General features: G+C 37.4%; 1 protein-coding gene across 27 annotated transcripts in view; it reads right to left on the bottom strand.

Moving 5' to 3' along the window:
* Positions 1-12,076, bottom strand: part of Eif4g3 (eukaryotic translation initiation factor 4 gamma 3) — a 363,950-nt gene that overhangs the window by 46,526 nt on the left and 305,348 nt on the right. For 26 of the 27 annotated variants that reach the window (XM_021262986.2, XM_021262987.2, XM_021262988.2 and 23 more), the window contains 5 exons: positions 10,740-10,834; positions 9,095-9,188; positions 7,489-7,606; positions 5,704-5,924; positions 3,716-3,831 (listed from right to left, as the gene is read on the bottom strand). In XM_021262986.2, the coding sequence (XP_021118645.2) occupies positions 3,716-3,831; positions 5,704-5,924; positions 7,489-7,606; positions 9,095-9,188; positions 10,740-10,834 (644 nt within the window). Of the gene's footprint in view, positions 1-1,985; positions 2,056-3,715; positions 3,832-5,703; positions 5,925-7,488; positions 7,607-9,094; positions 9,189-10,739; positions 10,835-12,076 lie in introns of all 27 variants that reach the window. The other variant, XR_002396957.2, reaches the window with a different exon arrangement.

Below are 12,076 nucleotides of genomic sequence, written 5' to 3'. Positions count from 1 at the left end.
GCAATCTTCCTGCCTTAGCCTCCCACAGTGCTGAGATTACAGGTGTTTGCCACCATGCCTGGTCTTTTGTTTCTGAAAGAAAGGAAGGAAGAAAAAGAAAGAAAGAAAGGAAGGAAGACGGAGGGAGAGGAGAGCAAGAGAGAATGGTACAACTTTATAAGGCTAACACAATTAGGTTAACAATTTTATGAAAACTCAAAGGGCCAGAGTCAAAATGTTTTTCAAGACCATGTATACCTATTTTATGATCTTTTAAAAAACCAAAAATGATATAAAAAATAGAAATTCAATGTCATGATCCAAAGGCTGAGGTTACTCTGTCTGGCAATGTTGATATTTATATATTTCTTAAAGCAACTAACTGTATGACAGGAAGTTAAAGCTAAGAGATTATTATACTCCAAAATCACATAGTATTAAGAGGCAGTCAGGATTCAAACCTTCATGTGTCTTTGTTATGTATCTATTGAGTACGTAAAATGTGCCAGCCCTATTTTCGGGGCTACAGTCTGGATATACTACAGTGTATATACAATAAACAATATTCTCTGCTTTAATGGTACATACATTCTAGTGGTGAGAACAGATTAAGACTGATCCTAAAGATAGGTAATAAATAAATAAGCAACAGGTACAAAAAGAAAAATAATGTTTCAGTGAAGAGAAAGAAAACTAGGTGGCAGGGTAGTCAGAGAAGACTACAGGAAATGTCATTTCAAATAAGACCTCAAACCAGGAGAAAATCAGGTAGCAGGCAAGAACTGTTGGGATACAGGCAGTTGATCCGTTATGCAGACACGAGGAAGTAATTTCTGCTAGTAGACACTTAATGTACTAGAGATTGAATACTTGCATTCATTTTTTAGCTAGGCATAAAATAAGGGCTCGATAAATACTACTTATATCACTATCAATAACAACAGAACTTACTAAGAAGATGTTAGGAAAAAAACCCTTCCTTAGAATGAACTCTCTTAAGTCTTTAGCTCAACATAGTAAAGAAATGTACATACTAAAAGAAATGAAATAAAGCATAGTTTGTGCTCTGAAGCTAAAAGCCTGGCTCTGAATCCTGAACCTACCACTTATAAACAATATGATCTTAAGCAAGTTACTTTATGTCTTTGCATCTCAGTTTTCTTATCTGTAAAAAGATATTATAATAATAACAACTTTAGAAGGGGTCTTATGAAGATTACATAAACTAATACATATAAAATATGTACACCAACACCTAGAACAGAGTAAATCCCTCCTAAATATCTAACACTATCCCTTGGTTATTATAGTCATTATGCAGGCACAGGTGCCTTTAATACTGCAGGCCTCCCCTAGGGCTCATGATTCTCCAACCAGTCTTCCTGCTGTTGTACTTCAGTGCATTAATAATGTCCTTTTCTCCCTATACCTTCAGTTCAGTAGTTTTCCTCAATGACTTTGTATACCCTTCCAACAATGTCAGAAGCCAATCTCCACCACTTTGCTCCTTATTGTCTCTGCTTTGCATCTTTTATAGCTCTTCAATTTTCTCGTAAGTCTTTTCATATTTCCCTATCTCCATACAAAAAAGAAAAGCTAGGCTGGCAGTTTAGAAAAACATTTCTCATTTTCCAGGAAGCTACCCAGTGATGTGCTGTATTATCAGTTATATTCTTTGGCTCTTTTCAGTTGGTGTTCACTTATTTTGCTGTGTTTCCAAGGGTTTCCGCAAAGCATTCCTCTCTATCTTACCTGGCATCAGAAACTTTCCTACTTCTGGATTTTAGGAAATTTCAGAGATAATCAGGGTAATTTAAGTAATCTTGTTAGAATTTTTAATAATATAACACCAAAGCAAAAGTAGTTAACATATCTGACAACTATTTTAAGAGCTAAGTTTAACAGATAAGCCATTCCAGACCTCAATCACTAAATTCCAACATATCACTAGATTCCAACATATGATCTCTCCTAAGACCTTACAATTTAAGTAACTGTGAAGTTACCTGTTTCTGGTTTGTCTCTGCCACGAGACTGCAGGGCTCATGGTTTCAGGTGGCATGCCTATCTTACCATCTTAAAATGAAGATCAAGGAGAAGGTAAGAGTTAAAGGAGGGCAAATTCAAAGCCATGTCTTGACATTTCTCACTTAGGCTGACACAGGAACATTGCTTGGCTGTCTGTACCTCAGTTTTCCATTTATGAAATAAGGCAAAAGAAATGCCAGCCATACTTTGAAATTAACATGAGAATGATGATACAGTGACTATAAAGATCATGACAGGCATCACTATACCAGGAATGCCTCATAAAGGGTTGGGCCAGTTGTGGTGGTGTATGCCTGTACACCCAGCATTCTGGGAGGCTGTGGTGGGAAGTTTGAGCTCAGACTGGGCTACTTAGTGACTTAGGGAGACTCTATGTCAAAAACAAAAATACAGAAAAGGGGTGTGGATGTAGTTTAGTATGAAGGCCCTGGGTTCAATCCCCAGTACTGCACCAAAAAAAAAAAAAAAAAAAGATAATGTGTTGCTTTCGCTCATTATTATCAAAGTCACTAGTTTTTCTTAGACTGACATACCCATTCTTTTACACCACTATGTCTTGTGAACTATACAGTACCAATTTAGACAGGCAGACCTGGCAGAAATGCATGAGTCAAGCAAAATGAACCCTTTGAGTCTTGGATTACTCAAACCAAGTCTTATCCAACTGATGCTTGATTAGACCAGAACCAAGTCACTCTGTTTGTCACAGGGCTTTCTGTATGAGATGTGATAGAAAAATATGCAAAAATACTTATTATATAAAAAATTAAAAGTATTACTGTAAGACATATTGCCATTAATCCTCCACAAAACACTTCCCCTCGCTTCAAACACATCATTCTTGTCACTTTTTTTTTTTTGAGACAGGGTCTCCCTATGTAGCCCAGGCTAGCCTTGAACTCAGAGTGATCCTCCTGTCTCAGCCTCAAGAGTGCTGGTATTATGGGCATGTGCCACTTTCTGAAGCAGTCCTGGAAGTTCTCTCTCTCTCTTTACTTGCACTGTTGCAGTTGTATCCTGCTGTCCTGAATCCATTTAAAATGTTGAACTTTAATGGTTATTTTAACTTTGGGAAAGAGCTAGATGGAAGCTGCATGGTACCAGATCCAATGAATAAGGACTCACCCTATTTTTTTTTTGGTACCGGGGATCAAACTTGAGTCCTTGCACTTGTGCAGCAGAAGGCAAAACCACTGAGCTAAATCCCTGGCCCCTCACCCTATTGTTTTTATAAGCCTGTCTTCTGGTTAATGGGATCAGCAGCAGCATTCACTCTATTTTTCATCACATCTTTTTTTTTTTTGTACCAGGGATTGAAATCAGGACCTTGCGCTTGTGAGGCAGGCGGTGGCACCACTGAGATAAATCCCCGGCCCTTTATCACATCTTGTAAAGACATGAAAGAGGACTTCCAGAACTGTTTCAGAAAGTGGCAAGAATGATGGGATAGGTGTGTCTGAACCAATGGTGGGGGTATTCTGAAGGAATTAATAGCAATGTGTCTTTTAGTGTAAAATTAAAAATAATATTTAGAGATTCATCTTATTTATTTTTTTGGTACCGGGGATCGAACTCAGGTCCTTGCGCTTGCGAGGCAGGCAGCGTAACCACTGAGCTAAATCCCCGGCCCTCATCTTATTTTCTGAATACCCCTTGTAGTTGCTTTCTTTTTAAAAATCTCATTTACCTTAAAATCATTAATGTGTAGAAATTCATCAATGATAGGTCGAGACTTCCTCTCCATTTCCTCTTCTGATAATATAGGCTTTTCAGGGGCTGACACTGCTGAAATTTCTGGTTTCACTATGAATAAGATCAAAAAAGGGAGAAAATTAAAATCACAAAAATTACCATTAATATGGTGAGATCATGGTTGACAATATTTATGTGTTTATTATGACAATATTTGTGTGTTATTAATATTTACACTGGGGCCGGGGATTTAGCTCAGTGGTTCTGGTGCCTGCCTCACAAGCGCAAGGTCCTGAGTTCGATCCCCGAAACCAAAAAAAAAAAAAATTTACACTGTTTCTTCAGTAGAGAGTTTTAATAGTTGCATCTTTGACAAAGAAAGACAATTAACAACAATACAGAAGTCTTTGATTTTAGAATAGACATGTACAGGCCAGGTGTGGTGGTGCACACCTGTAATCCCAGCACTTTGGAGGCTAAGGCAGGAGGACTGTCATTTGGGGACAGTCTGGGATACATAGTGAGTTCAAGGCTTTTCTCTTTCTTTATTTTGACTCTTCCTCATTACTTCACATTGTGCACAGGTTGGGCCCTGCTTACCACACCACTAGTCAAACTGCCCGTGACTCTAGCTTACACATGCCATGGCTCCTCCTACTACAAATTTGCTCAGGATACTCCTACAGTAGGGAATGTTCTTTCCCTCTGCTCCACATCTGTCCTTACCTGCAAATTTGTTTCATCCCTACAGGTGCTTCAGATGAGGGAAGTCTCCTCTGTTACCCACCCTCCCAATTCTAGACAGTTCCCTTGATAAGTATTCTCATAGAACTAAATTCTTTTCCTTCACAGCACTTTTTTCAGTTTATATTTTTTGTGGTATTACTTGATAAAGGTGCTTCTGCTCCTAAGAATGAAGGCTAGGAACAACAGTCCAGTATCTAACGCTAAAAAATAAATGAATTATCCAGACATTAAACACACATGCATCAGCTATGCTAAATTATTCACTACACATAATTTTGTGTCTTACTCTGTTATGTTCTGAAAGTACCTAGTACAGAAGCCTTATGTATCTGAAGTTAGATGATTGGAAGTCTATACTCATTTGGAAGAAGAAAATATTTTAATTTGCCTCTAAAATCCACTTAGAGACTAACAAGAAACAATTTAAATAGTCAACAAATTTGAAAGCTCTATAAATGCTATACAAGCAGCCAGTATATTACTTCATGATTAAGATTTATAAGATGGTAAAAATTATCTTTAATCTATTTTTAATCAGTTCTCATTAACATCATCGTCATCATCATCATCATCATCATCATCATCATATCTAACATCTTTTGAAAAATCTGCATTTACCATAGAATGCTCTAAGTATTTACATACATTAACCTCTCATTTCATCTTCATGACCTAAGGTAGGTACCCTTGTTCCCATTTAAGAGATGAGGAAACTGAAACACAGGTCAAATAAATGAAATAATTTTTACAGCACTACCAGAGCATGTCTTTAGGCATATACAGGTTAAATACCTATAAAATTTACGTTATCATAGAAGATGAAAGCAACAAAAAAACCCTGATATCTTCTCTTTGTCCTGTAGTTCAATAATGTTGGAATTTTTACACATTTGAGGGACTTTATACAGCATACCCAGTCTAACAGTAATGTAGAGGGGTGTTAAAGAGAATTCAAAGAAACGCAGATTGCTTAATATACAGCAAGAGGACCTCATCACCGTAACTCTTAATAAAGAAAGAGGAAAATTTTCAAACTGATGAACAAAAACATACCTAGGGAATGAGAATGATGTTACAGAACAACAAAAGCTGCTGTTTACCTTTCAAGGCGCTGGTATATGTGCTGCTAGGATGTGTTGATTCTGAATTACAGTCTTGCACATACTTCTTTGTATTTTTCCTTCCAAATGGAAGGTCCACACCATCATCCACCTCTGTCCCTAGAAAGTCTCTCACCTGACTCCTTCACTTTGTTTCGGTCAGCTTCTAGGCTATTCCTCTCCATGTCCATGCCTCCTGTCAGCTGTTTCACAGTCTCCAGCATCTCTCTCCGTTGCTCTTCTTGAGAATGATTGTCTAACAGGTCTTTACTGCTACCACCCCTCATGAAAGTGTTTGGACGAGCTGCTGCAGATGAAAGTGGCTTGTCATTCTTCTCCCTGCTCAAGCTTCCACGACTGTAAAGACAAAACAACACTTTTCAACAACCTAACCTCTTTTTATTCAAATTATAAAATAACACTAAAAATATGCAGAGTAGTTTTCCACAGAACTTTACATATAATAATTCATATAAACAAGTAAAAATCATAGTGTTTTAAAGTGAGTATTTATTTTAAAAGACATTTTATCATGTTTCTTTAATGGTAAAAGGGACACTACTTAAAATTTAATTTTTAAATAAAAATTTTGGTCTGGGGTTAAACCTAGGGCCTTGAGCACGCTATGCATATGCTCTACCACTGAGTTATACCTCACCCTACTTAAAAAACTTAAATGTCAGAGATAATTACTTATTCTAGTTTTAAAAACTCTTTTGAAGAAAAAAATGACAGAAACAAAAGTTTGAGTTAAATAAATGAAAGGGAAACACAATAAAGAACAGGTAATCACTAACTTAGAAATTATATATTTTATTTCTCTAGATATTTCAAAGACGTGGAAATTATTTGAGAAACATCTACAAGTAGACTTGAATAGCCAAAGTCACATATTTATTCATTTTAAGAAAGACTGAGTATTTCTCTATTTAGCCTTCCTTTATAGACAATTCTATTAAGCAATACAAACAGTTCCTTGGCTCATGACAGTTCAGAAGCAGCAAATTAAGAGACGAGGGAGACTAAGAAGTGGACAATTTCTAACTACTATGAAAGAATACATACAAGTACTTACAAAGTAAGGCCATTACAGGAAATTTATGGCAGTGCAAATACTGCAATTCAACAATTGATGCTCAGGGACAATCCAAATTCTCCTAATAAGTTGGTTTACATTAAGTATACAGTACTCTGCTGCAGAAGCCCAAGGAATAAGTTTACCAAGTCTTCCTAATCAATTATAATAGTAAGATGAAAGTTTGAGAGTTTAAAGAAACTTCAATTCCTTTTTAAAAATTTTTTAAAAATTATTTTTCCCATTAAGTTTATTGGTACATTTTAGGTATAAAATACGAAACTTCAATTCTTAAAGCGCTTATATAAAAAATTTTCTTCTGTCGCTGGTCCTCCATTATTCTGTATAAACCAGTCTAAATGCAAAACTCAACTACATCAATCCCACAAAAGTGAAAGTAGGAAGACAGTGGAATATCAGAGAGAAGTGAAAACTGAACAGTGACTTCAAATATCCAGTGAACTATAGTGTGTCAGAGAAGTATATGAGTGGGCTGTCATGTTCTTTAATTCATATGCTTAGAGTGCTAGGTTATTCTACAGCATCCTAGAGCAGCAGAGTGGTGAGCATCAGAAATGCCTCTAGTGATCTTTGGGTGGGCCTGGCTTTCTTAGGAAGCAAACTACAGTATTAGGTATTTGCCAGATAACCTGTCCTTCTCTCCCAGCTTGTCCTAAGCCTACCACCCAATTATATGTTACTATCTTATTACACTATGTGAAGATTAAAGGAGGAATTCAATTTTAGGGATAAAAGGAATGCACGCACAGGACTATCATCATAATGTATGTGTGAGACAGGGACAACAGAACAGCCTTGAGCAAACAAGAAAAGTGGGATTCTCACCTAGTTAAGGTCCTTCGGGAATCAAACTCTAAAGGTGTAGCTGATGTGGATCCAGAGGGTGCTGGAGGTTGCAGAGCAGAGAATCTATTTAAACTGGAAGTACTTGACCGTAAGGCATCTATAGGTGTTGAGGATTTAGGAAAAAATAGAAATGACGTGACTAAAATACAGATAATCGTTTACCTACATCCATGGGGTAAGGCATGAGACCAGGAACCTCTTTCTTTTTTTATTTTTAAGAAGTGGAGGTGGAAGGGGGGTATGGTCCAGCCCTATTTTGCCCAGGCTGGCTCTAAACTCCTGGGCTCAAGCATTCACCCTGCCTCAGCCTCAGAGTATAGTAATTGGGACTACAGGTGCTGGCCACCATGCCTAGATTAAGAATTGGAATTTCTAAAAAGTTCAGATGACACCAATCTCCTGGTCCACCTACCATCCTCTGAGAAGAAAAGATCGAGGGAATCTGAATGTAAAAGACTTTGTTCGTTACAACCATGTGTCTTTAAAATACTGAAATTCTTCCAAGCGCAAGGTCCTGAGTTTGATCCCCAGTACCAAAAAAAAAAAACAACAAAGAAACAAAAAAACACTGAAATTATCCTGAGCAGGGCACAGCAATGGTTGTGGTAAACAGGAGAGAGGCAGGCAAAAACTAAAACACTGCACTTTAATCTTTACCAATATAAATGCTATAATCTCATTTATGCAAAATTACAATTCCTTAGTAGATGGAATATATAGAAAGGAGGATAACACTGAAGTTTCTTTTTTGTAATTAGGCTTCTTTATTAAGATGTATTTGTGATGGTGCAAACATTTTTAGTCCAAAGGTAAAAATCAGTCAAAATCTGTTTTTTTTATTCTTAATTTCTGGGTACTGGGAATCAAACTCAGGACCTTGAACTTGCCAGGCAGGTGCGGCACCACTGAGCTACATCCTCAGCCCAAGATCTATAGATTTTGAAAATGCTTCAATCCAATTCCTAGTTGTTTTACAACTCCTTTAAATATTTCTGCGTATCAAGATTCTTCTTTTTAGCATAATGAGTTTCCCTTTAAATTTGGAGTCCTAGTAATTTCTCTCACTATGCTGAATTTGTGAGCAGTAACAACAATAACAATAAAACTAAAAGATTTAAGTCCTAATTAAATAGCTTGACAGGAGGAATAATTTCGAATGTCCTACAGCACAGTAGGGTAACTATGGTTGACAGCAGTTACAAGAATATTTCAGACCAGCTACTGGAGAAGATTTTCAGTATTCCAAATATAGATATGATAAATATCTGAGCTGATAAATATGCCAATGACCCTGATCTAATCATTACATATTATAAACATGTACTGTACTGAAATGACACATTGTGCCCCACAAATATGTACAATGACTGTATGACAATAAAAAATAAAAATGTTAATTTAAAAATAGCCTAACTGAATTGAAATTTTAAAAAATCTAAGAATCCTTAACCAGGAGGAAACTTTTGAGTTATGTTATATGAAGTTGCACATGATTAGATCTTTATTATGCAATGACTGTGAGAACTGGCTGTAAGGTGAACACTAACAGACCAATTAGGCTGAAGAAGGGCCAATCAACACGTACCAGTCTCGCTTGCTTTTGCTCCACCGCTGCTGCCTTTTCCCCAGCTGCCCAGCTGTGCTTTAGGTACCAGTTGAATTTTCTCATCAATTGTGGGCTGTAACATAAGTGGCCACAATATACTTACAGGAAATAGTTTAAAAGAATAGCTTTTTGATACTACCATTTGTTCTTTTTATAGAGCAGTGCTAGTATAACATTTAAAAACATATTATCATTAAATATTGATATAATCTTCAAAGATGGGGTTGATGTTGCAGAAATTATTTAAACAATAAAGTTTTTATTAAAATCATCTTTTGCTGGAGATGAATGACAATCAAATTGTATCTAGCAGTGGAAACTGTGGTCTGAGAAAAAAACAACTTGAAGAATGCACCAAAATCATAGAGAACAGCAGCCTAGCTAATTAAATCACCAAGAGAGATCCAGAGGGAGAATACTTTATCCTGAGGCAAAAATTTGACAACACTATGAAGATACAAATAACTCATTTAATTCCAATTTTCTGTCTCTTAACTTTTGGTCAGTTATCTTTTAGCATCTGATGTTTTCACATTAGCTTTAAATTTTCTTTAGTATTTTGCTGGCAGGTTCCAATTTTCTGAACTAGGTAAAGTATTATATAGTAGGGGTCAAATGAACTTGGAAGAGATTTGCAAAACCCATTGGATTGTGGAAGTTTCCTTTTTTTTTTTTTTGGTACCAGGGATTGAACTTGGGTCCTTGCGCTTGTGAGGCAAGCAGCAGAACCACTGAGCTAAATCTCCAGCCCTGAAGTTTCCATTTTTACCAAATTTAATTCTACTTTCTCCATATTCTCTTGTTTGTTCTATTTACAGAGATTAACTTCTACTGCTGAAAACATCTGCTAGAAGATCCTTTCCCCTTACTACCTATGGGTTCTCAAAAGAAAGGAAGGTAGAGCATATTAAATCTTTATTACAGAACGATTTCTAATAGGTCTGTGATTTGTTTTTGGCTCTGGATATGGGCAAACATTGTGGTTACATTTAAACAAGTAACTGCTTTTCCTCCAGAGGAAAAAATACAGACCACAAAAGCCTGCAAATGACTACGGCTTCTAAAGTGTCTTTATCATCATTTCTCTTTTTTTTCGTTTTTTTGATACAGGAGATTGAACTCGGGTCCTTCTGCTTGTGAGGCAGGCGGCGGAACCACTGAGCTAAATCCCCGGCCCTGTCATCATTTCTCTTTTATTATGCATTTCATAACTCTAAGAATTAACCTAGTCACTCCTCTTATAAAACCTTCTGCTTGCCTAGCAAGTGTGGGTTTGACCTCCAGAACTGCAAACACTAACAAAAACAAACCAAACTAAAAAATCCTTTGTTGGAATAGAAAAACCCTCACAGACTACTAAAGGCCTGCCAAGACAGGACTATAGAATGCACTCGTCAATACCAATTTTTAGGAAAGGCTCTGCATCCAAAACCTACTACCTATAAAATATGCAATATGGTTATTTTATGTGATCAAGAAACACGTCCGAGACGCATGGTGAGACTACTGTAAATTGTGTGGTAGCAATGGGGACTGAACCTGGGGCCTTATGTATGCTAGGCAAGTACTCTACCACTAAGTTACATTCCTAACTCGTATGTTGTGTTTCAAATGTCACACTCACCTTAGTGATTTTCAGGAATTTTGAGGGGTCTAGTACTCGACTGTTTTTGGGCCCTTGTACAGTGTTCCACCCACCCTCATCCACTCTTTGGACACCTGCAAAGGAGAACAGAGTGAGTCTCTCATCTGTCTCATGTCAGTCTGACAGTGAAAGGGTGAGCAATATTTTTAACTCAGCCACTCCAATAAAAACCAACAGAAAAGACAAAAGAAGCTGTTAAAACATTAGTGACAGCATGAAAATATCAAGAAGATCTCTGCTTATACTGGATCTTCATGAAGCATTACTGACCTAGAAGAAACCAAATGATACAAAGAACCTTCAGTAGACAAAGCAGGGCAAAATCTGTTTAAAGAGTTAATAAAGGGGCTGGGGATTTAGCTCAGTGGTTTCACTGCCTGCTGCGCAAGCGCAAGGACCCAAGTTCGATCCCTTGTATGAAAAAAAAAAAAAAAAAAAACAGTTAATGAGGGCCGGGAATGTAGCTCAGTGGCACCGCATCTGCCTCACAAATGCAAGGTCCTGAGTTCAATCCCCAGTACCAAGAGAAAAAAAAAAAGTTAAGAACTAAAACATACTCAGAAAAATTAAATAGAAATTATTATTATTATTACTTATGCAGATGTATGCATATGTGTGTGTGTGTGTGTGTGTGTGTGTGTGTGTGTGTGTGTTTGTGGTGCTGGGGACTGAACCCAGGAGAGTGCTAAACTATAGCTGCAGCCCTTTTAATTTTGATAAAATCTCACTGTGTAAAAGCCTACAAATTGCTGGCCTCAAACTTGTGATCCTCTTGCCTCAGCTTCCTGAGTAGGTGGGATTACAGGCACATACCACTGTGCCAGGCTGGAAATCATGTATTTTAAAGTTTTCTTCACTTAATGGTGTCAAGTGATACAAGTAGGCTTTCATGTTTCCCTAAAACCTGCTTCTCCAACATGTCCACTGCAAAGGTGAAAAACCCTTTGTTCTCTCACATTTCACATCCAATTTGTCAGCAAATCTTGTTAGTTCACACACTAAGACATATTCAGAATCTAGTCCCTTGGAATCACTACCAATATTAGCAGTTTTGTTTAAGCTACCGCATCTTTTTGCTGGATCAATGCCGAAACCTCCTCTCTGGCCTTCCCTGCTTCCACCCTTGTCTCATCTTGTGACCACTGTCACCCCAGCCAGATCTGGTCATTCTTTTGTTTGAAACATGCCTGGCATCTCGGAGAAAAAGGCAAGATTCTGCCAAGTTCTCAGCACTGACTCCTGCTGCCTCCCAGCCCCCTTCCTCCCCACACTCGTCAGACCCAGAGCTCCAGCCGAACTGGCCTCTTTCTTCTGAT

Source organism: Heterocephalus glaber, unplaced genomic scaffold (assembly GCF_053883595.1).
Source record: "Heterocephalus glaber isolate CG9 unplaced genomic scaffold, H.glaber_assembly_v1.0 deba00001452, whole genome shotgun sequence".
NCBI classification, from domain to species: Eukaryota; Metazoa; Chordata; class Mammalia; order Rodentia; family Bathyergidae; genus Heterocephalus; species Heterocephalus glaber.
Note: the sequence above shows the minus strand (reverse complement) of the source record. Positions and strands in the feature narration are given on the sequence as shown.